This window comes from Mauremys reevesii, linkage group 7, assembly GCF_016161935.1.
Source record: "Mauremys reevesii isolate NIE-2019 linkage group 7, ASM1616193v1, whole genome shotgun sequence".
In the NCBI taxonomy this organism is placed as follows: domain Eukaryota; kingdom Metazoa; phylum Chordata; order Testudines; family Geoemydidae; genus Mauremys; species Mauremys reevesii.
This window is the reverse complement of record NC_052629.1, coordinates 124942518-124968509: the sequence shown is the minus strand read 5'-3', so window position 1 is coordinate 124968509 and position 25992 is coordinate 124942518. Positions and strand designations below refer to the sequence as shown.

The 25992-nt window shown below is 68.0% G+C and overlaps 1 protein-coding gene across 6 annotated transcripts in view; it reads left to right on the top strand.

Moving 5' to 3' along the window:
• USP19 (ubiquitin specific peptidase 19) overlaps positions 1 to 25623 on the top strand; it is a 33868-nt gene extending 8245 nt beyond the window's left edge. For 2 of the 6 annotated variants that reach the window (XM_039547857.1, XM_039547852.1), the window contains exons 3-26: positions 1779 to 1907; positions 2708 to 2841; positions 3122 to 3496; positions 4156 to 4405; positions 4666 to 4822; positions 4921 to 4992; positions 5523 to 5638; positions 6031 to 6245; positions 7229 to 7427; positions 7511 to 7644; positions 8710 to 8868; positions 8944 to 9054; positions 10298 to 10408; positions 10567 to 10668; positions 10912 to 11052; positions 11904 to 12022; positions 12111 to 12248; positions 12537 to 12856; positions 13381 to 13491; positions 14971 to 15187; positions 15450 to 15602; positions 16565 to 16728; positions 16811 to 16974; positions 18483 to 18892. In XM_039547857.1, the coding sequence (XP_039403791.1) occupies positions 1779 to 1907; positions 2708 to 2841; positions 3122 to 3496; positions 4156 to 4405; positions 4666 to 4822; positions 4921 to 4992; positions 5523 to 5638; positions 6031 to 6245; positions 7229 to 7427; positions 7511 to 7644; positions 8710 to 8868; positions 8944 to 9054; positions 10298 to 10408; positions 10567 to 10668; positions 10912 to 11052; positions 11904 to 12022; positions 12111 to 12248; positions 12537 to 12856; positions 13381 to 13491; positions 14971 to 15187; positions 15450 to 15602; positions 16565 to 16728; positions 16811 to 16974; positions 18483 to 18713 (4022 nt within the window). In that variant the 3' untranslated portion in view covers positions 18714 to 18892. Of the gene's footprint in view, positions 1 to 1778; positions 1908 to 2707; positions 2842 to 3121; positions 3497 to 4155; positions 4406 to 4665; positions 4823 to 4920; positions 4993 to 5522; positions 5639 to 6030; positions 6246 to 7228; positions 7428 to 7510; positions 7645 to 8709; positions 8869 to 8943; positions 9055 to 10297; positions 10409 to 10566; positions 10669 to 10911; positions 11053 to 11903; positions 12023 to 12110; positions 12249 to 12536; positions 12857 to 13380; positions 13492 to 14970; positions 15188 to 15449; positions 15603 to 16564; positions 16729 to 16810; positions 16975 to 18482; positions 18893 to 24698 lie in introns of those variants that run through there. The other 4 variants (XM_039547855.1, XM_039547853.1, XM_039547854.1 and 1 more) reach the window with 4 other exon arrangements.
• Positions 25624 to 25992: the final 369 nt, after the last annotated feature.

The following is a 25992-nucleotide window of genomic DNA, read 5'->3' as shown; positions in this document are numbered from 1 at the left end:
GGTAGAGAAGAGAGGTAGAATTGGTTAAATGGAATCAATTACATACAGTAATGGCAAAGTTCTTAGTTCAGGCTTGCAGCAGTGATGGAGTAAACTGCAGGTTCAGTTTAAGTCTCTGGAACATCCCCCGCTGGGATGGGTCCTCAGTCCCTGGTGCAGAGCTTCAGTTTGTAGCAAAATTCCTCCAGAGGTCAGAAGCAGGATTGAAGACACGATGGAGATGATGCATCAGCCTTATATAGACTTTTCCAGGTGTAAGAATCCCTTTGTCCTCACGGTGGAAACTTACAGCAAAAATAATATGGAGCCTGGAGTCACATGGGCCAGTCCCTGCACTTTGCTGAGTCACGAGGCGTGTCTGCCTTCTCTCCATGGGTCAATTGTGTAGCTGATGGCCCTTAATGGGCCATCAAGCAGGCTAGGCAGAGCTAACACCAGCTTGTCTGGGATGCTTCCCAAGCACATCACCAACTTGAAATACAGACAGCATCGAGCCAACATTCATAACTTTAACTAAAAATGATACAGACATACAGGCAGCATAATCATAACCAGCAACCCAGAACCTGGTCTTAGACACCTTATATGACCCCCTTTACCTAAGATTTGGTGCCACTACAGACCTTGGTTGCAACCCATGTTCTATATGGTCCCAATTTATATCAATAACGTCACAACTGGAAATAAGGGGTCGCTATTTGCCAGCAGGGGTAATTAGCCACTGCCCCAGCTGCTCTTAGTGTGTGGTGCATTCTCTGTCACTTCGGCTGGACGTCCCCGTCAGTTCCCCAGGCCCAGTGCTCTCCCACTGCTCTGCAATGCTCCCTGGGACCCCTTCAGTGTATCTGCCCTGCCTCGCTGGGATAAAGCTTGGAGCCTTCTGCAAGCCGTTGGTGTGGCCTGTTCTCCTTGCGGGCTGAGGCGTACGGGAAGGCAGCTCGGCCTGGCATTGTGACCCGCCAGATGAACATGGCTCACCGCGGAGCCGGGCTCTGGCGTGGTCAGCGGAGGCAGCGAGCTAGGAGAGATGCCTGGGTGTCAGGCTCCTTTCCGTGCAGCTGGGGTGCCCCGCTCGAGGAGCGCTGAGCGTGCTGAAGAGAGCAGAGTCGCTGCGGCAGCGGGCGCTGGCCACCCTGCGAATGTCCCTACGGCTTCAGCCATTGTACTCCATGCAGCTCGCCGCTCCCTGCTAGCGCCACTCTGTCCCTTCCCCCTCCAGTGCCAACCAGGCTGCCCTGGGTGTGCTGGCGCACTCGTCTGGCCACCCACCGTGGAGGAAGGGCACCGAGCCCCGAGGGCTGGCCAGGAGCGCGGGGCTCTGTGGTGTTCCTGGTGCAGTGTCGAGCTGCAGGAGAGGCTCAGAGAGCTCAGGCCCCTGCCCTCGCAGGTACTGCTCCAGTGCTGCCTGGCTCTGCTCTAGCTGGGCCGGACACACCAGCAGGCCTGGCACCACTGTGACAGAGCCCGCAGGCACCGGGCAGATCTCTCTCCAGCACAGCCTCCTGGGGAGGGAGCGCTGGGCAGCTGGCATGCGCCCGCCTGGGACTGCTAGTCAGGCTGCTCAGAGCGAGCCCGCCGGAGCGCCCACGGGGAGAGCTGCTCTGGCCTCTCAGGGCACTGTGTGTCTGGGGCAGGGCGATAGCCACTCTGCCTGGCCCTGTGCCCTGGGCTCCCCAGCTGCACCCGTACTCGCCCCCTTCCCCAGGGGCTCCCTGGGGCGTGCCGAGTGCCTCTCTGCTCTGGCTGGGCAGGGAGTGACGCTCCCGCTGCTGTTGCAGACCTGCTGCTGGACTGGAAGCAGAACGCTGACGAGGTCATTGTGAAGCTGAACTTGGGCAGCGGGGCCCTGAAGTTGGAGGAGGTGGATGCTGCGTTCACAGACACCGACTGCGTGGTCAGGCTGCCAGGTAACAGCTGCGGGAAGAAAGCACTAGATAGCGTAGGTAACCCAGAGCAGTGCGTGGAGCTGGGCTACGTGCTCTGTGCTCCCTGCAGACTCACCCCGGGTACAGACCCAGCTGGCCTGCCCTGGATCCACCAGCCTGGGGACAGCTAGCTGGAGCGCGCCGACGGGAGAGGCTGCTCTCGGCACAGCCCTTCGGTAGCCACGCGGGTTGGGTCAGGGCATAATGGAGAATAGCTCCTGGTACCTGCCTGGCCCATCGGCGGCACCCGCTCTGCATAGGAGATGCCGGCCCCGGGAGGCTAGTCCCAAGCAAAGAGCTGAAACCTTGAGTGGGTCTGGGGCCCCTCCCCGGGCGGTCTCGGAGGCAGGCGTCCCAGCTGAACAGTGAGGCTTGGCAGGGAAGAAGTGGTGCTGGGCCGAGCAGCAGGCTGGCGGAGGACAGGGAGTTGCAGGGAAGCGCATTGCAGAGCGTGACCAGAGGAGGCGCACGGCGCTGTCGGAAGAGGGTGCAGCCCGGCGGCTGGAATCCCCCCATGCGCAGCAGTGGCAGGCGCTGTCAGGGCGGCGGGGGAGCTGGGGTTGGGGATGGAACGTCGGGGTGAGAGCTGCAAAGGCAGCGCTGGGCCGGCCGGCGGCGAAGGGGAGCCGGCTCGCTGCTGCAGCACCTTTGGCAGAGTCCCCGGCAGGAGGCGCTGAAGGCCCGAACTCTGTCCGGAGCCCGCTTTGGAGGCACTGGGCCCTGCTGAGCAGAGTCCCTGCCCGGGCCTGCCCCAGCTGTGAGGTCCCCGTTTGTGCCCACAGATGGCCGCCAGTGGAGTGGCCAGTTCTACGGGGAGATCGAGAGCTCCTGCAGCAAAGTCCAGGGTAAGAAGGGCAACTTCCTGCAGCTGGTGCTTCAGAAGAAGATCCCCCTGCACACCTGGGCGTCGCTCCTGGTAAGGCCACGCACCTCTCTGGGCCCCACGCACCTCTCTGGGCCTCAGGACCCCCTGGAGATGAGGGGAGCGGGCGCTGAGCTCTCTGGGCTGCCTCGCCCGGGCAGCAGTGCGGCTGAGCTCCCCGGGGCTGGGGATCACCGCGGGCGGCTCTGTGCGTCCCGCTGGACAGGGCCAGGGCAGCGGGAGGCTGGCGTTCGTGCCCACGGCCAGGGGAGGGCCCCATTCGGCCCAGCGCCCTGGCTGCAGCCGTCCCAACAGAGCCCGTTACCTTTCCCAGAAGAAGCGGAAGGACGGATCCAAGGAGCTAGCCAAGGGGGCCGGGAGCCAGAATGCGAAGGAGCAGCCCCCACCCGCACAGGCCGCCCCCGAGGAGCCGGCGAGGAGCAAACGGGAGTTCCCCAACTCAAAGCGAGCTCCAGGAAGGGGCGAGGCCCCAGAGGGGAAGAGCCCGGCCAGCCCCAGGCTGCAAAGCGGGCCCAGTGCCAAGCGGGCCGGGCACCTCAAGGTGGCTCTGATGGAGGAGGAGCCAAATGCCGGGGTCCCTGGGGGCTTGGAGCCTGGCAAGGGGCCCAGCGGGAGAGGGGGCAGCCGGCAGAACGGCCGAGCAGCCTGCGGCGATGCTGCCACGGGCCTGACCCCGCCTCTGGTGAAGGTAAGTGGGGGGCACTGGGGAGCCTGCTGCCCCCATCACAGGTGCTGTCCTGCCCCATCCCCTCTCCTGAGGGTCTGGCCGGGGGTCCCAGTCTCCCAGTGGTGCTCCTAGGAGCTCGGGGAACACGTGCAGCCCCCTGCAGGCTGGGCTGGGGCATGGCTCTGTGGAAGCGGGGAGGCCTGGCCCTGCCGCAGACAGGACGTTGGGCTCAGGTTCTCCGTCCGGGCCGAGGCGGGCGCCCTGGGGTGGGGGCCGTGAGGGGGCTGGGCACCATGGCTCCCAGCGGGCCGTGGTCAGGGCTGGATCCCAGCAGTCTGTCGGCTGGCTGGCTGGCTGGCCAGGCTCGCACCCTGGGGCCGAGGAACTCCAGAGCCCAGCGGCCGCCTGGCTGTGGTCTCTGGGCAGAGGGACGATGCCTGCGCAGCAGAAGCAGAACTCCTCCCCTGCTCCTGGCGCAGCGCGCTGGCCCTTGGCAGTTGTGTGGGCGCAGGGGGGCAGGGCAGGTGGGAACAGAGGGGGCTCCCCTCGCTTGGCAGTAGCTAGGGCCGAGCTGGCAGCCTGGCCATTCAGGGCCGTAGACCAGAGCTACGGCTGGAGCGGGGCCGGCCCCAGCTCCGGGGGGACCCCCCATGTCTCACCTTCCCCCTCTGCACGGAAAGGCCGAAGTGCTGCAGAAGGAGCCCGCACTTGTGGGGATGCAGCCGCCTGCTGCCCCTTCGGAGAGCTGCCCCCAGCACGTGGCACCCTGCCTGGAGAAGAGAGCCCTGCCGCCGGCCGCTCCCCAGTGCCTGGCAGCCCTTGGAGAGGGCCCCGAGGCTGCCCTGGCCCCCGCCTCCCCTCCGCTGAGCAGAGACGCTGAGCAGAGCGACTGGGCCAAGGCGGATGTTGCCCTGGAAGCAGCAGCGGATGGTAAGTGTAGAGGGTTAGGGAAGCAGAGCGCTAGGCCGCGGCTCCCCGGGCCTCTCCGGCCGGCGGCGTGGGAACCAAGGGCGCCCGGCTCCCTGGGGGCCAGTGAACAGGAGCCTGGCCCCAGAGCAGCCGACGGCGCTGACTCTCCCAGCCCGGCAGGCTCCCCCTGAGTCCTGGGGCCTGTCTGCCTGTGGCGCTGGTGGGGAGGGGCTCCCAGGGCACAGCCGCCTCGCCCCCCACCTGGCCTTGTCCTGTCCTAGAGCCAGAGCCTATGGTGAGCCTGACCTTGGTGAAGAACGACTCGTACGAGAAGGGGAGTGATTCAGTGGTGGTGCACGTCTACGTGAAGGAGATCCACAGGGAGACCTCCAAGGTGCTGTTCCGGGAGCAGGACTTCACGCTGGTGTTCCAGACCAGGTACTGCCGAGCGCCGGGCCCAGCCACGCACCGCAGGGGCTGCAGCACGCCAGGTGCTCCCCTGCGTGCCCTCTGATCGCCTTCTCCTCTCCTTGCAGTGATGTGAACTTCCTGCGACTGCACCCCAGCTGCGGCCCCCACACGGTGTTCAGGTGGCAGGTGAAACTCAGGTACCACGCGCTGGCCCTGCAGTACCCGGGCGTTCCCACCTGGACAGCTCCTGCTCTCCTCCAGCCAGAACAGCCTCGTGGCTGGAGCACAGGACTGGGGTCCATCCCCACTGCCCCGGGCCTTGTGCAAGCAATGCCCCTTTGGGTGTCGGGGCGGAGAGCACCCGCCCCGGATGGCACTGCGCAAGGCAGCGGGGGAAGTCACTGCGCCTGCCGAGATCCCCTCGTCGGCTGGGCCGGCGGGGCAGACAGCGCCCGCTGCCCGGTACGTGCTGCCCTCCGCCGAGGTGCAAGCCGAGAGCCCACCACAGCGGGGGCAGCCGGGGCGCCAGGCAGAGCCTAGCCCATGTTGGAGACATGCCAGGCCCCATCCCTCCGACGCGCGGGGCTGGGCGGATCAGTGGTGGCGTTGCGCTGGCAGGAGGCTGGCCCAGCCCAGAGCGCCTCCGCGCTGCCGAGCACCTACCCTGCAAGAGCTCCCAGGGCCCTGGCTCGTGTCTGCGGCGCTGAGCCTGCTCTCCTGTCCCCAGGAACCTCATTGAGCCGGACCAGTGCACGTACAACTTCACCGTCTCCCGCATCAACATCTGCCTGAAGAAACGCCACAGCCAGCGCTGGGGGGGACTGGAAGCCCCGGCAGCACGAGGTCTGCTCCTTGGCGTCCCCTCGCCCCCGCCCGCATCTTCCCGTCTCTGATGGGGGAGGGAACGTGGGTATGGGGCCTGGGGAGCTCGGGCGGCCTGCTGGCTTGGGGCTATTGGCTTTGGTGCAGGGGCTGGCCTGGGGTGGCCCTGTCGGCTTTGGGGGCGGGGCTGGGCTGGAGGGGCCCTGCCAGCTGCGGGTCGGGTGCGGGCCGGGGTGGGGCTGGGCTGGGGCGTGAGCCGGGCTGGGGGCGGGGCTGACGGCTTTGGGGATGTGGGCCGGGGGGGGGCCCTGCCGGCTTAGGGGGCGGGGGACAGCCTGGGGATGGGAGCATGAGCTGCTCGGCCCATGCCCACACCGCTGCTAACCACAGGCCCACCTGTCCCCCTTTTTAAGGTGCAGTGGGTGGTGCGAAGGTTGCCATGCCAACAGGCCCTACCCCTCTGGATAAGAGCCAGCCGGGCAGTAACCAGCATCCCCTGTCCAGTACGGAGGAGGCTCGGGCAGGGGAGAAGGAGAAGCCCAGAGCAGAGGATGGTGGCCTGGAGGGTGTCGTGGCCCGGACGGCCACAGAGCACGTCACCGTGAAGCAGGAACCGCACGTCCCATCGGTGAGCACTTGCACGCTGGCGTGAGCGGGCCAGATTCACAAGGGCCCAGATGCCAGAGAGATGCGCTCAGCTCCCTCGCTGCCAGCGCTGGGGGGGGCGGGGGGGGGTCAGCTCCCGGCACCTGCAGACCCTCCCACAGCATCTTCCGCTCTGGGAGAGGCAGCACTTGGCACGGAAAGGAATTGTTCCTGCCTGCAAGGCGCTGTGGGGGCGGGGCAGGGCGCTGGCTGTGGGGCTCCCAGCAGGCGCTGTGGGGCGGGGCAGGGCGCTGGCTGTGGGAGGTCCCAGCAGGGGCGCTGTGGGGCGGGGCAGGGTGCTGGCTGTGGGGAGGTCCCAGCAGGGGCGCTGTGGGGCGGGGCAGGGCGCTGGCTGTGGGGAGGTCCCAGCAGGGGCGCTGGGGGGGCGGGGCAGGGCGCTGGCTGTGGGGGTGCTCCCAGCAGGGGGCGCTGTGGGGCCGGGGCAGGGCGCTGGCTGTGGGAGCTCCCAGCAGGGCGCTGTGGGGCGGGGCAGGGCGCTGGCTGTGGGGGGAGGTCCCAGCAGGGAGCGCTGTGGGGGCAGGGCAGGGCGCTGGCTGTGGGGGGGCTCCCAGCAGGGGGCGCTGTGGGGCCGGGGCAGGGCGCTGGCTGTGGGGGGGAGCTCCCAGCAGGGGGTGCTGTGGGGGCGGGGCAGGGCGCTGGCTGTGGGGGGGCTCCCAGCAGGTGCTGTGGGGCGGGGCAGGGTGCTGGCTGTGGGGGAGCTCCCAGCAGGGGGCGCTGTGGGGCCGGGGCAGGGCGCTGGCTGTCGGGGGAGGTCCCAGCAGGGGCTGCTGTGGGGCCGGGGCAGGGCGCTGGCTGTCGGGGGAGGTCCCAGCAGGGGGTGCTGTGGGGCCGGGGCAGGGCGCTGGCTGTTTCAGGAGCTCCCAAGTGCTCCGGCCTGCCCCAGCCGAGCTCCTTGCAGCGAGAGGCCCCGCTCAGGCCTGTCCCTCTCTCCCTCGGCCCTGGCAGCCCAAGCCGATGTGCATGGTGCCGCCGATGACTCACAGCCCGGTGAGCAGCGAGAGCGTGGAGGAGGACGAGGAGGAGGAGGAGAAGAAGGTGTGTCTGCCGGGCTTCACGGGGCTGGTGAATCTGGGGAACACCTGCTTCATGAACAGCGTCATCCAGTCCCTGTCCAACACGCGGGAGCTGCGGGACTATTTCCATGGTGAGCGGGGGGCGGGGGCTGGCCCTGGGGCCGGGGGCAGCGGTGAGGGACACGGCTCACCCTGTCCTGCGTGTCTCCTGCAGATCGCTCCTTCGAGGCGGAGATCAACTACACCAACCCGCTGGGCACGGGGGGGCGCCTGGCCATCGGCTTCGCTGTGCTCCTGCGGGCGCTCTGGAAGGGCACCCACCACGCCTTCCAGCCCTCCAAGCTGAAGGTGAGGAGGGAGCCCCGGGCCGGGCGGGGTCACGTCATCGAGCCGGTTCAGGGGGTGCCCTTTCTGCAGCGGGGGCAGCTTGGCGGCTGAAGGCAGCAGCTGGAGAATGCTGCAAGGCCACACGACAGCCTCGTGTCCGATCAGAGTGACATGGCTGGGATGCCGGCTAACTGAGAGGGCTCCATCTCTCTTGTGACTGGGGAGTCTTCGGGCGGGTGTTTCCCCAGTGGGGCCCTGCTGGGAACGGTTCTTGGCCCTTCGCTAGTTACCACTTGTTTTGGTGACCTGCAAGACGGATGAAGTTTGCCAATGGCCCGAGAATTGGGGAGTGGTACATGGCGCAGAGGGCAGGTCGGCGCTACAGAGCGATCGGGGTCGCTTGGGAAACGGGCACAAGCAAACGACATGTTGTAATGCAGCTAAATGGAACTGTGGCCATCTGGGAACAGCGTCGGCCACACTCAGAGGCTGGGGGGCTCTATCCCGGGAAACCGCGACTCTGAAAAGGACTTGGGGTCATGGGGGATAATCAGCTTTACATGAGCTCCAGCTGTGATGCCGTGGCCAGTAGAGCTATTGCGATCCCGGCCTGGCCGCGCCCCAGGGAACAGAGTGGGTGAGGGGCTGTTGGCTCCAGCAGCGAAGGGGTAACCCGGCCCTGGGGCTGGAGGCTGATGCCAGACAAATTCGGGTGCTAATTTTGGACAGGGAGGGGAATTAGAACAGTTTCCTGGGGCAGGAGGGTGGAGGATTCGCCATCCCTGGCCGTGGGTCAGTGGGGAGCGGGGGTTTGCTAACAGTTCTGCTCGAGGGGTTACAGGGGGCAGGTCTCTGCCCTGGGCTGGGCACGGGGCCAGACATGGGGATCCCATGGGTCCTGCCGGCCTGGGGAGCTCAGGAGCCAGGACCGCCCGGCTAGCTGGGGCTGCTGCGGGGCTTTCCCTCTGCCCCTGCACTGGGCTCCGGGGGAGGCGGCCCCCAGCCCGGGCACAGAACTGGTGCTGGCAGCTCTCGCCAGCCTGGTGGTGCCGAGGGGCCTGCGCTCGTGACCGTTCCTGCCCGCAGGCAATCGTGGCCAGCAAGGCCAGCCAGTTCACGGGCTACGCCCAGCACGATGCCCAGGAGTTCATGGCCTTCCTTCTCGACGGCCTGCACGAGGACCTGAACCGCATCCAGAACAAGCCCTACACGGAGACGGTGGACTCGGACGGGCGGCCCGACGAGGTGAGTGCAGCCGCCGGGCGGAGGGTGCTGCCTTGGCCAGCGGGGCCGGGACACTGACCTCTCGCCTCCCCTCAGGTGGTGGCAGAGGAGGCCTGGCAGCGGCACAAGATGAGGAACGACTCCTTCATCGTGGACCTCTTTCAGGGCCAGTACAAGTCCAAGCTGGTGTGCCCGGTGTGCGCCAAGGTAGGGGCCGGAGCCCGGCCAGCAGGCGTCTGTCCGTGGGGCGGTGAGCACAGCCTGCTCGCTGCAGGGTCACCGGGCCAGCCGCGGTGCCTGCTCCCTCAGCCACGCGAGAGCCTGCCCTGCCAGCCGGGGCACCGGGTTCCTTGGCCGTCCCGGGGGCTCATCCATCACTCCTCCTCCCGCCCCAGTGCCCGGTGTCGCCGCTTCCTGCTCCTCTGCTGCTTGCCATCGGAGCCTTCCAGCCCAGAGCCCCCAGGGGCTCTGCCTGCTCCCCTGCTGCTTGCCATCGGAGCCTCCCAGCCCAGGGCCCCGGGGGCTCTGCCTGCTCCTCCGCTGCTTGCCATCGGAGCCTCCCAGCCCAGAGCCCCGGGGGCTCTGCCTGCTCCGCCGCTGCTTGCCAGCGGAGCCTCCCAGCCCAGGGCCCCGGGGCTCTGCCTGCTCCTCCGCTGCTTGCCATCGGAGCCTCCCAGCCCAGGGCCCCGGGGGCTCTGCCTGCTCCTCCGCTGCTTGCCATCGGAGCCTCCCAGCCCAGGGCCCCGGGGGCTCTGCCTGCTCCTCCGCTGCTTGCCATCGGAGCCTCCCAGCCCAGAGCCCCGGGGGCTCTGCCTGCTCCTCCGCTGCTTGCCATCAGAGCCTCCCAGCCCAGAGCCCCGGCTCTGCCCCGGGGGCTCTGCCTGCTCCTCTGCTGCTTGCCGCCGAGCCTCCCAGCCCAGGGCCCGGGGGCTCTGCCTGCTCCTCCGCTGCTTGCCATCGGAGCCTCCCAGCCCAGAGCCCCGGGGGCTCTGCCTGCTCCTCCGCTGCTTGCCATCAGAGCCTCCCAGCCCAGAGCCCCGGCTCTGCCCCGGGGTCTCTGCCTGCTCCTCTGCTACTTGCCATCGGAGCCTCCCAGCCCAGGGCCCCGGGGCTCTGCCTGCTCCTCCGCTGCTTGCCATCAGAGCCTTCCAGCCCAGGGCCCCGGGGGCTCTGCCTGCTCCTCCGCTGCTTGCCATCGGAGCCTCCCAGCCCAGGGCCCCGGGGGCTCTGCCTGCTCCTCCGCTGCTTGCCATCGGAGCCTTCCAGCCCAGGGCCCCGGGGGCTCTGCCTGCTCCTCCGCGACTTGCCATCGGAGCCTCCCAGCCCAGGGCCCCGGCTCTGCCCTGAGGGCTCTGCCTGCTCCCCTGCTGCTTGCCATCGGAGCCTTCCAGCCCAGAGCCCCGAGGGCTCTGCTCTGCCCCGGCTGACTGTTCTGCCCTGTGCACTGCAGGTATCCATCACGTTTGACCCCTTCCTCTACCTGCCGGTGCCCCTGCCCCAGAAGCAGAAGGTGCTGACTGTCTATTACTTTGCGAAGGAGCCGCACAAGAAACCCGTCAAGGTAAGCAGCTCTCCTGCCACGTGCTTCGCTCCTGGCTGGCTGGGGGCTCTCCCGGGAGCCCACCCTTAACCGAGGCGCCGCGGCTCCCGGCTGGGCTCATGGGAGGGAGGCGAGCGGGGCCGGGCGTGGCCTGGCTGACGGCCCTCTCTCCACGGCAGTTCCTCGTCAGCATCAGCAAGGAGAACTCCAGCGCTGCAGAGGTGCTGGACTCGGTCGCCCACAGCGTGCGTGTGAAGCCAGAGAACCTGCGCCTGGCAGAGGTGAGTGCAGCGGGGCGGGCTCAGCCTCGGTAGGCCTTGGTCTGTCCAGTGCCCTGCCCTGCCGAGCTTTGGGGCTGCCCCCGGTGCCTACGGCCAGGTGTGCTGAGCCTGGCGGCGTGGCCGTGGGAGCGCAGAGCTCTCTGCGTGCTCGGGAGCCAGGCCTTCCCCTCCCGGGGCACCCGTATGCCAGCAGGTGGGCCAGGCAGCCTGCGGACAGAGCCTCACTCCCTTGCTCCCCGGCAGGTGATCAAGAACCGCTTCCACCGCATGTTCCTGCCGTCCCAGTCGCTGGACACGGTCTCCCCCGCAGACCTGCTCCTGTGCTTCGAGGTGCTGTCCCCAGAGCTGGCCAAGGAGCGGGTGGTGGTGCTGCAGGTCCAGCAGGTATGCAGGCTGGGGGAGGCCTGGGCGACTGGTCCCTTCTGCCACAGGCAGCTCTGGGCAGCGCCAGCTGGGAGGGCAAGGCCAATGCCAGCTGCCCTACTAAAGGGATCACTTGCCCAGCGGCTGGGACGTGCTGGCACCTTGCTGTGAGCCCGAGGGCTGCTCCCCACGCAGCACCCCCACTTCTCAAGTGCAGCCGCCAGCGGCCTTTCTCCTGGGCAGCGATGGGGGGAGGGGCAGCAAGCAGCAGCCCGTCCCCGTTGCTGAGGCTGCCAGCCGGGGTTGGTGTCCTGTGCAGCCTCTGAGCAGAGAGGGGCAAGGTGAGCTCTCCCCCACCTTCTGTGGGCCCAGGGCTTCATCTGTCCAGGGGCTTGCGTGACATGCAAGTATCCCATTGGTAAGCTCACGTCAGAGCTGGGGGACAGCCGGCCACCTCTTACCAAAACGGCAAAAGAGACAACAGAAAAGATGAGAACGTGCCAAACCCCGTTTGTGTTTCTGTTCTGTTCCGGTCCAGTAAGAGTAGAGACACTGTCGATTGAGTCCGCGAGAGCCCTGCCAGAACTGACTTGCCGTGACTCAGACACGTAGCTGTGCATAGTGATTGTTTTCTAAAGTTTATGAAGTGTCAGTGCAGCCCCCAGTAAAGTTGGTAGCCGCACTTTGAGGCCACCGAAAGCTGTCGTGAGAAGCCCTGCACTACACCTCCCAGTTCGTGATTCCCCAGGGGCGGGCGGGGGCCGCAGGGTATGCTGGGACCTGTCACCTCCCTGGCCCACACGCCGTGGTGATGGTGCTGCAAGGATCCTGCCCTGCGTGCCAGCACGCCGCTGGGTAACCTTCTCCCTCAGCGTCCCCAGGTGCCCAGCGTCCCCATCAGCAAGTGCGCGGCCTGCCAGAAGACGCAGCAGGCAGAGGACGAGAAGCTGAAGCGCTGCACTAGGTGCTACCGAGTGGGCTACTGCAACGTGTGAGTTGGCACATGCGGGCGGGGGAGGGGCCGGCGCTGGCTTGGCGGGGGGCAGGGCCCTCGAGACTCAGTGGTCTGTGTGTTCCAGGGGGTGTCAGAAAACGCACTGGCCAGATCACAAAGCCCTGTGCCGCCCCGAGAACATCGGCTTCCCCTTCCTCATCAGCGTGCCGGAGTCGCGCCTCACCTACTCCCGCCTGGCCCAGCTCCTGGAGGGCTACGCAAGGTAAGGGTCCCCGCACCGTCGCCTCTGCACCAGGGTCACGGGCCATGCTGCCAGGCCGCTGAGAGCTGTGGGAGGGGAGGGGCAGCCTCCGAGGCGCGGGGACCTGTGCGGCCTGGCCCGCGGCCCCCCATCGACGCCTCCGGCTGACAGAATTCCGCTCGAGGGGCTCTCTGCGCTCGCGGAGGGGGGCTCCGGCACCTTCCAGGGCGTGGCCTGGGCGTGTACTCTTCTGGGCTCTGCAGCTCTGTTCGCAGCCCCCCGGCTCTGACGGCTCTTCCCTCCCGCAAGGTACTCGGTCAGCGTGTTCCAGCCTCCTTTCCAGCTGGGCCCGCAGCCCCTGCTCCCCGAGAAGCTGGACCTGCCTGCGAGGAGTAGCTGTGGGGCTGCCCCCCCAGCCCCAGAGGCGGGGGATGCAGACAGGGCCCCTCACCGGCAGGAGCCCCAGCTATCCACCCCGGAGCTGCACCCGGAGCTGGGGGAGGCCAGCGCAGTGCCCAGGAGTTCCGCGCTCAGCTCGGACTCGGGCTGCTCTGAGCACTCCCTGGAGGCGCAGGGCGAGGGCTGCTGGGCGAAGGAGCCGTCCTACGAGCGAGGCCCCAAGCCTGAAGGTAGGAGCCCCAGGGCTGCTCGGTGTCCCCAGCCCCACTGCCTTCCTGGCGCAGGCCAGCACAACCCCGCCAGCCCCTCCGGTGCCCGGGCTCGCCAGCTCCGTACGAGGGGATGCCCCAGGCAGCCCCAGGGATGGCAGCCCTTCCTGCTGCCCAGGGCACTCATAGGGCAGCACTGCCAGCAGAGCCCCTTGCCTTCCCATCCCACTGCTCTGACCTGCTGGAGGAGGCCGTCCCAGCCAGCTGGCACTCGACCCTGCCGCAGGACCACGGGGAGGCAAAGGGAAACGTCTCCTAGCCCAGCTCCCCTGTCCCCGGCTGCTGCGGGGCAGCTCCTGGCCCACCAGGGAACGGCGGTGATGATCTACCCTGGCGGAGGGAGCGCTTGGTACCCACAGTGCCCCCGGGGCAGCAGAACTGTTCCCCTCTGGAAGTGCCCCATGTGCCCGCAGAGGAGAGGCTCCTGCAGCACGGGGGCCCTGCCGCTGAGCACTCCCTGAGCGGCTGCCTTTGCCTGTCCCCAGCTGCCGTCCCCGGATACCAGCATGCGCCCGACGTGCTCAGTGCTCACGCCGCCCAGTTCTACATCAACACGATCGACGGAGCCAGCCGAGAGCACAAGCTGGAGGAGAAAGGTGAGCCCGGCCCGCCCCACCCTTGGGGCCCCGCAGTTCTGCTTGCCTGGCAACCTCCCCGGAGGTGCCCTCACCGCTGCCTGCCCGGGCAGTGCGCTCCTTGAGCACCCAGCGCAGGCGGGGCCGGAGCTCTCCTCCGCAGGGCAGAGCTCAGCACCCATGCACGGGGGAGGAAACGCAGAGCCGCAGCCCAGACGCCTTGGTTCTTCTCCCGGCCGGCGCACACGCTGCAGGTCCTGAGGCTGAGCAGATTTCCATCTGCACCCCGTGGCACCTGGGTCCTGGGCACAGCCACACTGCATGACTTTGATTGGGAGCCCCAGGCGGGCTGGCCGCTCCTCCCTTCCCCGGGGCAGCAGCAGGGAGGGGAATGGCAGCCCTGCCTGGCAGCCATTGGTTGCTAGTTTCCAGCCGGGAGGAGGAGAGCCTGATGCTAGGGCAGCTCTCCCCCTTCCCCGCCACTGGTTGGGCCCTGGGGTGTGTGTTGGGGGCCGGGGGGCTGGCGTCTGAGCCCCTGGGCCGGGGGGCTGGCGTCTGAGCCCCTGGGCCGGGGGGCGGGCGTCTGAGCCCCTGGCTGGGAGCAATGGGGGGCGGCCCGGGGGGCTGGCGTCTGAGCCCCTGGGGTGAGGGGCTGGCGTCTGAGCCCCTGGCTGGGAGCAGTGGGGGGCGGCCCAGGGGGCTGGCGTCTGAGCCCCTGGCTGGGAGCAGTGGGGGGCGGCCCGTGGGGGCTGGCGTCTGAGCCCCTGGCTGGGAGCAGTGGGGGCTGGCGTCTGAGCCCCTGGGGTGGGGGGCTGGCGTCTGAGCCCCTGGCTGGGAGCAGTGGGGGGCGGCCCATGGGGGCTGGCGTCTGAGCCCCTGGGGCGGGGGGCTGGCGTCTGAGCCCCTGGGGCGGGGGGCTGGCGTCTGAGCCCCTGGCTGGGAGCAGTGGGGGGCGGCCCGGGGGGCTGGCGTCTGAGCCCCTGGCTGGGAGCAGTGGGGGGCGGCCCGGGGGGCTGGCGTCTGAGCCCCTGGCTGGGAGCAGTGGGGGCTGGCCTGGGGCGGCTGGCATCTGCGCCCCTGGGGCGGGGGGCTGGTGTCTGAGCCCCTGGGGCGGGGGGCTGGCGTCTGAGCCCCTGGCTGGGAGCAGTGGGGGGCGGCCCGGGGGGCTGGCGTCTGAGCCCCTGGGGCGGGGGGCTGGCGTCTGAGACCCTGGCTGGGAGCAGTGGGGGGCGGCCCGGGGGGCTGGCGTCTGAGCCCCAGGCTGGGAGCAGTGGGGGCTGGCCTGGGGGGGCTGGCGTCTGAGCCCCTGGCAGGGAGCAGTGGGGCCGGGGCTGGCGTCTGAGAGCCCCTGGGCGGGGGGCTGGCGTCTGAGCCCCTGGGGCGGGGGGCTGGCGTCTGAGCCCCTGGGGCGGGGGGCTGGCGTCTGAGCCCCTGGGGCGGGGGGCTGGCGTCTGAGCCCCTGGGGCGGGGGGCTGGCGTCTGAGCCCCTGGCCATTGCAGGCGATGCCCCGCTGGAGCTGACGGACGACTGCTCCCTGGCCCTGGTGTGGCAGAACAACGAGCGCCTGAAGGAGTTTGTGCTGGTGGAGTCCAAGGAGCTGGAGTGTGTGGAGGACCCGGGCTCGGCCAGCGAGGCGGCCAGGGCCGGCCACTTCACGCTAGGCCAGTGCCTCAAGCTCTTCACCAAGCCGGAAGTGCTGGCGCCCGAGGAAGCGTGGTGAGGAGGGGCCGGCTCTGCGCTGGGGTCCCTGCCTGCCCTGGGCTGGGGGAGGCTGGTGACGGGCTCTGGCCCTGGGCCTGGGCCTGGGAGGGGGCAGTGACTCCACATGCTGTGGGGCTGTACTGCTCCGCCCCAGGCCTGCCCCTGGCTGTGCCACCCCTTCGCTCACCGCTCCGCCGGGCGGGGAGCCCCCGCCATGGGCTCTCGGGGGAGGGGCAGGGGGAGCCCAGCTGCAGCCTAACCGGCCCTGCCCCCCCAGGTACTGCCCCAAGTGCAAGCAGCATCGCGAGGCCTCCAAGCAGCTCATGCTCTGGCGCCTGCCCAACGTGCTCATCATCCAGCTCAAGCGCTTCTCCTTCCGCAGCTTCATCTGGAGGGACAAGATCAACGATATGGTGGACTTCCCGGTCCGGTGAGCCTCTGGCCCCGGGCACCGAGCTCCGGCCAGGCTTGGGGCTGCTGAGGGGGGCCACCAGGCCAGCGGCAGGAGCGGCCTCTCATGGTTGCCTCGTCTCCCCAGGAGCGTTGAGGCTTGGGCGGGCCGGGAGCCGAGGTGGAGGCTGGGCCCGGGACGGGGCGGTGGGAGCCGAGGTGGGGCTGGGCCGGGGACGGGCAGGGGCTCCATGGCCGGGCCAGGAGCATTGAGACTGGGCCGGGCCGGCCAGGAGCCGAGGTGGGGGCTGGGCGGGGGCCAGGCCGGGGGGGTGGGAGCCGAGGTGGGGGCAGGCCGGGCCGGGCCGGGCCGGGAGCCGAGGTGGGGCTGGGCCGGGCCGGGCCGGGCCGGGAGCCGAGGTGGGGCTGGGCCGGGCCGGGGCCGGGGTGGGAGCCGAGGTGGGGGCTGGGCCAGGGCCGGGCCGGGAGCTGAGGTGGAGCAGGCCGGGGTCGGGCCACGGGGTGGGAGCCGAGGTGGGGCTGGGCCCGGGCCGGGCCGGGGTGGGAGCCGAGGTGGGGTTGGGCCGGGGCCGGGCCGGGAGCCGAGGTGGGGGCAGGCCGGGGGGGGTGGGAGCCAAGGTGGGGGCAGGCCGGGGCCGGGCTGCGGGGTGGGAGCCGAGGTGGGGCCGGGCCGCGGGTGGGAGCCGAGGTGGGGCAGGCCGGGGATGGGACGAGGTGGGGGCAGGCCGGGATGGGCGCCCAGGAGGGCTGAGACTGGGCCAGGCCAGGGCTGGGCCGGGGTGGGAGCCGAGGTGGGCGCTGGGCCAGGCCAGGCCGGGAGCCGAGGTGGGGCAGGCCGGGGGGGGTGGGAGCCGAGGTGGGGGCTGGGCCAGGGCCGGGCCGGGGGGGTGGGAGCCGAGGTGGGGCTGGGCCGGGGCGGTGGGAGCCGAGGTGGGGCAGGCCGGGGCCGGGCCGGGGCTCATGGTTCCCTCGTCTCCCCAGGAGCCTGGACTTGAGCAAGTTCTGCATTGGGCAGAAGGAGGAGCAGCAGCAGCCCATGTACGACCTGTATGCGGTGATCAATCACTACGGCGGGATGATCGGCGGGCACTACACGGCCTACGCCCGGCTGCCCAGCGACAAGACCAGCCAGCGCAGCGACGTGGGTGAGGAGCCAGGCTGGGCCGCGCCCTGCCCAGGAGGGGGCTGGGCAGGCCGCTCGCTGACCCCGCTCTCCTCTCCCCGCAGGCTGGCGGCTCTTTGACGACAGCACGGTGACCACAGTGGACGAGAGCCAGGTGGTGACGAGATACGCGTACGTCCTCTTCTACCGCCGGCGGAACTCCCCCGTGGGGCGCCCCCCGGAGCACCGGCCAGACCTGGCCGCCACCGCCGAGCCAGCCGCCGGCCAGGTGAGAGCTGCGGTACCTGTGCGGGTCGCCTGCCAGCCGCTCGCCCATCGGGGGGCTTTGAGGGAGAAGGGGGGGTGCGGCCCCAGGCTGGCGCAGGCACCACGTGAGAGGAGCTGGGGAGCCCAAGGGGCGGGGCAGAGCGCGGCAGGCGAGGGGGCAGCAGGGCCCTTCCATCCTCGGAGCTGCACTGCGGGGAGCCCAGAAGGCCCCTGTGAGAGTTACGGAGCCTGAATCCCTGGTGACCCCAGTGAGGGGGTCGCCTTGAGCGAGCAGCTGGGATGCCGAGGTGGCAGCCAGCTGTGGAGCGGGCTCAGCCGCCAGCGCAGGGGAGACGGGCAGCCGGTGCTGCGGCTCCTGGTGTGAGCAGCAGGAGGCCTGGCCCCAGGTTCCCCTTCCTGGCCTGTGCACCGCTGCCCAGAGACCCGCCGCCCTGCGCCGCTTCTGTCCGTGCCAGGAGATGGTGCCACTCAGCCAGGCTGCTGGCCACTTGCTGCCCCCCTGCCCGGCATGGGCTCGGAGGGGCGCTTCCCAGATACTGGCTTGGCTTGGCGCCTGGCACACCCCGTGCCAGGCTGGCTCCTCGCCCAGCTCCTCGCGTGGGGCTCAGCGCTCGTGGTCGGGGCCTGGAGCGGCTGCTGCAGGTGGGAGCCCGGCTGGCTGCGTGGCTCCTGCCCCGGAGCACCGAGGGCCCTGTACTGAGCAGGCCCAGATCTGTGGGCACAGCAGCGGCTAAGGAGAGGAACTCACCCAGTCTCTGCGGATCAGCGACGGCCAGGGAAGCTCTCGCCAGCTGGAGGCAGGGCAGGGGAGCAGTGCGAGGTGCCCGCTGGGGCGGCGTGCAGGGGATCCCCAGCACCTCCTCTCACGGCTGCCTGCAGCGTGCGGCTGCTCGGATTCCCATCTGCAAGCAGCAGGAGGCGCCAGGCTGCTCCCCCAGGTCACCGCCGCCATCCTGGGCACTCAGTGCCCACCTGTAGAAACTGAACTGTGACTGGCTGCTCCAAGCTCTTCTGTGGCTGCAATTGGCCATCCCTAGGAATAATCCTCCTGTGATTGGCGGTCGTCTGACTGATTCTCTCGGTTCCCACCTGCAAAAGCTGGGCTCTGACTGGCTGTCGTCTGATCCTCTTGCATTTGGTGATTGGCGGGCGCCTGTGCCCCGCGCTCCTGGAGCCGCTGGTCTAGGATTACTGAGTCACTGCTGGGCGCCGGGAGATGCCATCCTGCAAAGCAGCCTCGACTGGCCGCCTGCCTGGCTCCTTGGCTCACTCCGAGCCCACTGAGACACTGACCCTGCGTAGTGCCTGTCTGCCTGCAGCTGGAGCCCAGGGAGGGGAGACGGCACGGGGCCCGCTGGCTGCCCGGATCACAGGCTGCGAGTGCTGGTGGCCGGGGGGGGGCGGGGGCTGGCTGGCCGCTCAGTGGCCAAGCTGCGCCCGGTGGGGGATGCCGAGATGGGTTGCTTGGTGTGCTCTCCCCAAGTGCTGACGCAGGTTTCCACATCGCAGGCTTCTCTGATCTGGCAGGAACTGGAGGCCGAAGAGGATGAGGAGCCCGAGGCTCACAGGAGGCATGCCAGGACGCCCTGCCGGCCCCGTGGCCAGAAGGCAAGCCAGGCCGCCCGGCAGCACGCTGACGAAGGCTGCCTCCGATACGTTGTGCTGGGCACCATGGCAGCCATTGTGGCACTCTTCCTAAATGTCTTCTACCCCCTCATCTCCCAGAGCCGCTGGAGATAGGCGCTGGGAGGGCAGCCCTGACCAGTTCCAGCCGCCCTGGCGAGGGCTGCTCTGTGCCAAGGGCATTGGGACACCTCGCCAGGTAGGTGCTGGAGTGAGCCCTGCTGCCGTGATGCCCACCATGGAGACCTCGCCGGGCAGCCTTCCTTGCAGGGTCCCGCTCTGCAGCGTACGCGGCCAGGCTCCGTCCGGCTCCTGGGGAGCGGGGACTCTCCAGGCTGCTCTGCCCGTCGGCCGGGGCCGCCCTCCGGCAGCATGTGCTCCGGGGTGCTAGCAGCCGGAACGGCAGACCAGCGGAGCGCAGCTGGGCCTGCAGCGTGCTCCTAGCCTGGGAGGTCGGATCACTGCTGGTGCTGCTGGCCCCGGGGATGGCCAAGCAGTAGTGAGGCTGGGACTGGTGCAGAGCGATCTCCCGCTGAGCCTAGCGCTCCCTCGTGCTAGCCGTGGGCTCTGCTCCTGGCATGCTGGGGTGCCCGTGGCTCCAGGCGTGGTGCTGCCCGGAGGTGGCTGGCCTCAGGGCCCGTCACACACAGACTCATGCCCGCTGGACTTGGCTGCCTCCCTGACGATTGGCCTGCTGGCTGCGGCCTTGTGACTAATAGTCCCCAGTGTGCAGCAGGTCTGCCTGCTCTGCCCCCGTGTGGTGTGCTGGCCGGGAGTCCCACGGCCCGGGTGGGCTGAGCATCGGCCACGGTCCAGTCTCCCTGCCCTGCCTGGGGAAAGCCCGCCTGGCGCTGGGCCCAGGGAGACAAGTTCCTGCCAGGATGGCAGCAAAGGGCCCTCCGTTGTGTACTGTATGGACCATCTGAATAAAGCCGGGCTGTCCCAGCCATGCGGTGCCCGTCTCCTTTCTCTGCAGCAGGGAATGACTCGCCAGGGGCCGAGGGAACTGGCACCAGACCCCCATCTCTGCCGTAGTCGCGCCACCGCGTGCCGCACTCTGCTCAGCCGTCCTTGGGCTGCTCCTCACGCCCGTGCTGCTGCCCAGCCTGCGGGCCTGAGAGCTGCATGGCAGAGCCAGCCCACCCCACGCTGCAGCTCCGCTGAGAACAGGGCCTGCCAAGCGCCAGGGCAGGTGGGGAACTGGGGCTCCGAGCAGGCGTGCGCTGGGCTGGGCTGGGCTGGGGGGAGAGGAGCCCTGCTAACGCTGCAGAGGGATGTGGGCTGAGCTAGGAGGAGTCTGATGTGCAGAGTGGCGCTGTGGGGTGCCCGGGGGCGGGTCGCTCAGCGTGGCTCGGGGTGCATGGCGTTCTGTCCGGATTTGTGCGCTGCGCCCCTGCCCGATGCAGCCCAGGCCAGTAGTCTGGTGTACGGCAGGCGATGGCAAAGACCTGGCTGTCCCACACCTGCGAATGCAGCGCTGCATGCGGCTGCGCTGGCGGGGGTGGGCAAGCCCTGGAGCGAGGCAGGGGCACAGCAGGCCCTGGCCTGGGCCGTGCCGTGCCCGTGGCACTTGGCTGGCTTCGCAGGGCCGGGGCTTTGCCTTCAGCACTCTTGGCAGCACAGACACAACGCGGGCGCCTGGCGGCGTCTGCTGCTTGGGGCCTTGGCACACGGCTCGAGGGCTGACCCTTGGCTGGAGTCAGTGAGGGAGACCCCCGCCAGCCGAGGAAGGGGGGTCTGGCTTCCGGCCCAGTGCTGAGCCACGGCTCCTCTGTCCTCACGAGGAGGAAGAGTCTCCGCCCTGGCACCCGCCCCTCTGGGTCTTGGGCCTGGTCAGTTCAAGTTCCAGGGACCTGCCATGGGGGCAAGGGGCAGCTCTGGGTCAGTAGGAGCTGTAGGGTCTTGCTCTTGGCCTGTAGTTTTGGCTTATCCTCACCCAGCTCCGTTAGAAAAGAAAGGGAGGGTCCCGCAAGCTAGGGCCAGGCGGCCCTGCGGCAGGGAAATCGGTGCTGGCGCGCCGGGGGGCCCTGGACGCCGCCCCCGTGGCTCCGTGCGCGGCCGGCAGCCGAGGAGCAGGCCGCACAGCGCGCGCCGTGGGGCCCTGGGCGCCGCCCGCGTGGCTCCGTGCGCGGCCGTGGCCAGCAAGCCGAGGAGCAGGCCGCACAGCGCGCCGTGGGGTCCTGGGCGCCGCCCCCGTGGCTCCATGCGCGGCCGAGGAGCGGGCTGGAGAGCGCGCGTGCGCCGTGGGGTCCTGGGCACCGCCCCAGTGGCTCCGTGCGTGGCCGTGGCTGGCAAGCCGAGGAGCGGGCTGGAGAGCGCACGTGCGCCCGTGGGGTCCTGGGCGCCGCCCCCGTGGCTCCGTGCGTGGCCGTGGCCGGCAAGCCGAGGAGCGGGCTAGAGAGCGCACGTGCGCCGTGGGGTCCTGGGCGCCGCCCCCGTGGCTCCGTGTGTGGCCGTGGCCGGCAAGCCGAGGAGCGGGCTGGAGAGCGCACGTGCGCCGTGGGGTCCTGGGCGCCGCCCCCGTGGCTCCGTGCGTGGCCGTGGCCGGCAAGCCGAGGAGTGGGCCGCAGAGCGCGCGCACTGTGGGGCCCTGGGTGCTGCCCGCGTGGCTCCGTGCGCAGCCGCAGCCAGCCAAGGGCGTGAGGTCCTGGAGCCCCCATCACACAGTTCAGCAGGGCCTAGCATGCTGCTTCCCCCCATGCCCGAGCCTGGCAAGGAAGCAGCTGCCCCATGTCCGGTCAATGCAGATCCTGCCCCTCCCTTGGGGGTCTCACGAGGCAGGCCATGGGGATGGGATCCTGGCTCCTCCTGTGCTCTTTCCTTGGCACTGGCCGAGCTCCTGTGGGGATGTCACGGCAGGCTGGAGAAACCCACATGCAGGCAGGAGCCTCCCGGGAATCGCCCTGAAGAAGCACAAGGGGACGCGGCCCCAGCGGGGTGCTCTGGATCACAGGGGGCAGCCGTGTCTCCGAGTCCAAGGCCATAAGGGACCACTGTGACCATCTCGTCCGATCGCCGAGAGCAGATCCTTGAGGGAAACGTCCAGGCTTCAGTGCTGAAGTTCCAGGGATGGAGAATCCACCATGACCCCTGGGAAACTGTCCCAACGGTTACTTCCCCTCCCTTGTTTCCCGTCAGACTTTGTCTAGCTTGAACTTCCAGCCACAGGATCGTGTTAGACTGAAGAGCCCGTGTTCCCCATGTCGGCTCGGCTCGTGGGGGAGCTAACCAGATCGAGCCGCTCGGCTCCCTCGCTGCAGGGCAGGTTTCTAACCCTCCCGGCTCTGCTCTGAGCCCTCTGCAATTTATCAACGTCCGCCTGGCGTTGTGCGCACCGGAGCTGGACCCAGGATTCCCGCAGCAGTCGCACCAGTGCCAGATACCGAGGCAAAATCACCTCTCTGCTCCTCCTCCAGATTCCCTCTTTATACATCCCAGGGTCCTACATTAGCCCATTTGGCCACAGCATCCTATTTAGAGCTTATGCTCAGTGATTGTCCATCCTTTTCAGAGGCCCTGTTCCCAGCATCGAGCCCCTCGGCCTGCCCGTACAGCCAACGCGCTCTGTTCCTGGATGGATACACTTACCTGGCGCTGGAGTCAAATGGAGATTGTTTGGTTGAGCCCAGTTTGCTCTGTATCACTGACCTGTTCCCAATGTTTGTCATCTGCAGACTTCCAGTGGTTTTGTTTTCTTCCAGGGCACCGACAGAAACGTTGACTAGCGAAGGGCCAAGAACTGCTCCCTGCAGGACCCCACCGGAAACGCCGATGGTTCCCTGCATGCAGTGCCCCGTTGAGACCTATCAGTGAGCCCTGGTAACTCGATAGCATTCTCGTCTGCCAGGCCATGGCACACATCTTCCAGGAGTCTGTACGGCAGCACTAGTGCCCTGAGCCATCAGACTTGTCAGCTCATCAGAAAATCCAGTTCGTTTGACAGGATGTTTTCTACAAACCCATCTTGACTGGCACTGAGGACACGATCCTCCTTCAGTTCTGCACTAATCAAGTCCTGTACCAGCCGCCCGGGATCGATGTCAGGCTGACAGGCCTATAATTACCCAGGTCATCCCATTTACCCTTTTTAAAAATCGTTACAGCGTTAGCTTTCTTCCAGGGATCTGGAACTTCCCCAGTGCTCCAGGACTTCTGAAAAACCAGCCTTAACTGCCCAGCAAGCTCCTCAGCCAGCTCTTTTCAAACTCTTGGATGCAAGTTATCTGGACCTGCTGATTTTAAAATGTCTGACTTTAGTAGCTGCTGTTCAACACCCTCCTGAGACACTAGTTTGTGGGCAGTAGCACGTCTCGACGAAGCAGAGGCTGGAAAGGACTCCGGGAGGAGGGTGTGAAACGCCATCAGACGCTGCTTTGCCATAATATCGAAGCGATTCCCAAGCCGGCGGCTGGCTGCGTGGCTCAGCTTGGGGGTGTACAGCGTCGTTCTGGGCTGACCTGCGAGGGGCTGAACGTTTGCTTGGGAAATGTGATCCGTGATGCCGACACTTACACGGACCGGGCTAAACGGAAGGCGGTGACGGCCGTGGACATAGCTCATGCTCTGAAATGACTGCGCGGAACTTTCTGCGGATTCAGGGGCGAAGCTTTTCTCCTGCTTTACCTTTAAAACCAAACCAGCCGAGAGAGGAGTGGCCCGGAAGGAGGAGGAGGAGACTGTGTTCACGTGTTTTCCACCAAACACAGAGCAGAGATTGATACAACACCTCCCCCTTCTCTGTGTGTGTGTTGCATCTACCATGTCCCTCTAGTAACGGCGCAGGACCATTGGCAGGATTCCTTTGGTCCTAATACACTTCAACTCCTCCTTATTGGCCTTAACTCTGCTGGCCTTAGAGTTCTCCTTGTCCCCTGGCTTCCCTTACCAAGTTTCCGCAGTTCCTAGCTTCCGATTTATATTCATTACTATCAACTGCCCCTTTCTTCCAATGGCTGCGTAGGTTTTTTTAAATGTCTGTAATACAGAGAGTTGCCTCCACTTCTCCTCTGAACGCGGTTGGAGTCTCCTTCCCTGCGTGTGGCTTTTCGAGCGCCCAGGCCGGTGCTCAGTCGCGTTTCTGATCAGAATTCTTCTCCCGGCTGCGGGGCTCAGAATTGTTTGCAGCGTTGTGAGCTTGGCCCTTTTAAAGCACCGTGTGTGTCTGTCTCCCGGCGCTGTGGGCTCGGTCCCCCTTTCTCTGGCCATTCCCGCGGGCTGGATACGGCCCTTTTGGAGTGAGGAAGTTGGCCTCTCGTGCTGGCGTGGCTGTTCCCAGGGCGCCCCCTGCCGGCGGCATGCTGCGATGACAGCTCTGGGTGCCTGAGCCCCACCTCCTTGTAGGGTGCCCCCCGGGCTGTTCCTTGAGCACTCCCCTGCTGCAGTGCTGGCTGGCTCCTCCGCCCGGCTCCCACCCCCTCCTGGGAGCGCGGCGCTGGCATGGCCCATTGTCGCCGGTGCCCTGTGCTGGCTAAGACTCCCTGGAGTGGTGCAGGGAGGCGTGGCTGCAGCTCTGGGCGCTCGCGGCCCAGCACCGCCTGCTGTCGCACTCCAGCTAAAGCTGGACAGGGCTGCCCGGTCTGTGCCTTCAGGAGAGCATGGGCCTGGCCCTGGCAGCAGCTGGGCATCCTGGCACAGCCGCCCTGCTGCAGACAAGGCGACCCCCCGGCGCTGTGCAGAGGGCACTGGAGCAGGCTGTTGGAGTGGAAGGTGCCAGGAGGTGCTGCTGGCTCTGGGGCTCTCAGCGCTGCTGCTGCCTCCTTGCCATGTTCTTGCTGTGCAAGGCGGCTGCTGCTGGCACTCAGGGCTCGCTGGCCCGGCCTGCCGTGTGTGTGTGTGTCTGTGTGTGTGTGCGCGCGCGCACGGCACCTCTCTGGGCTGGGGCTCTGTCCTGAGCCCCGCTGGGCCCCTCCTCCCCAGGGGTCCCTTAGCACGCTGATGCCCAGGGGTTGGGGGGGGGGGGTAGGAGCTAGCCTGGGTTCGGCCCCCGTCCCGCTGGCCTGTGCTCGCTGCGGCCTCAGCCTGGCCCTGCACCATGGGCATGCAGGTGTGAAGGGGGGGCTGGGGGCCGGGCTGCCCTCTCTGACCTCCTTGTTCTGTTTGCAGGGCATGAACCCCGAGTCGTTCGGCTCCACTGCCGCCCCCGAAGGAGGCCCCCCACCGCCCCCCGCCGGGCTCCCAGATCGCTTTGCCAGCCCCGCAGAGTGCCCCACCCCCTCCTACAGCAACATGGAGGAAGTCGACTGAGGCGCAGCTGGCTGCTGGCGGGGGTGGATGTGCAAGGGGCTGTTCTGTGGCCTCCTGCCCCTTGCCGGAGGTGCCTGCCCTGGCCCTGCTCAAGCACTTTCCTCTCGGCCCCTGCCGGGTAACGGTTTCATTGGCTGCCAGGCAGTGGTAGGGGTAGGAGGGCCCAGGGCTGCATTGGCCTGGGGCAGCTCGCTGGGGATCACCTGGCCCCAATCCTCCATCGGCCTGTGGCCCACATGGGAACAGACCCTGCTGCTCCTTTGTGGGGCTGGAACTGGGGCTCCTCCCTGTTCCCTGGGGCCTGGCAGCTCCCTGCCATGGTAGTTGGCAGGATAGGTGTGGGGCAGGCTCCCTCTCCAGGGGCTGGGCCTGCCGATGGCGGCTTTGCCTACTCTCCTTGCCTTGCTGTTGACAGGGTCCCCATGGTGCCCGCACCCATGCAGCCGTGGGAGCCTGGCACGGGGGGGTCCCAGCCCGGCCCTGCTGCATTCTGCCAGCTCAGGCTGGGCGGGGTGAGAGGAAGGCAGGTGCCTCTGCCAACGGGTGCTAGAGCCAGCAGCTGCCTGCCCAGGCCCAGCAGCCGCCCCCAGGGCGTGTGCCCCCTTCTCCCGTGCATTGGCGCATTCTCTGGAATCGCGTTCTCCAGCCCCGGGGATCCGACTGCTGCTGTCTCCCTCGATTCTCCCCAGGCGGAGCCCTTGCCCCCCTCCCGCCAGCCGCTGCTCCCCCTCACTTTGTATAAAGTTGGTGTTTGTCTTGAGTCATTAAATTCTACTGAACTCTGCTCGGGGCTGTGGGGCGCGTGTGTGGGGCGCTGGGCCCTAGCTGCCCCATGGGGGATGCTGCCCTGGGCCTCTGCACACCTGGAATTGCAGTGAAATGCCCTCACTCGCTGCAGCCGGCCAGGCCTGAGTCGGGCTGCAGCACCGCCCTGGGGGTGTGGGGCACTGAGAGAGCCCCGCAGAGCCGCGCCGCCCGCTTGCTAGCTGAGGCCATTTCCACAGGGCTCTCGGCACCAGCCGCAGTGAGGCCTGGGCAGGAGGGGTCGAGCTGCGGGGGGGCGGGCTCGCGGGCACTTGCCTCACACACTTTCACAGTGCAGCGGCCTGTGGGGGTGGTGCCAGTGGGCCACACGGCTGCAGCAGCTGCTGGG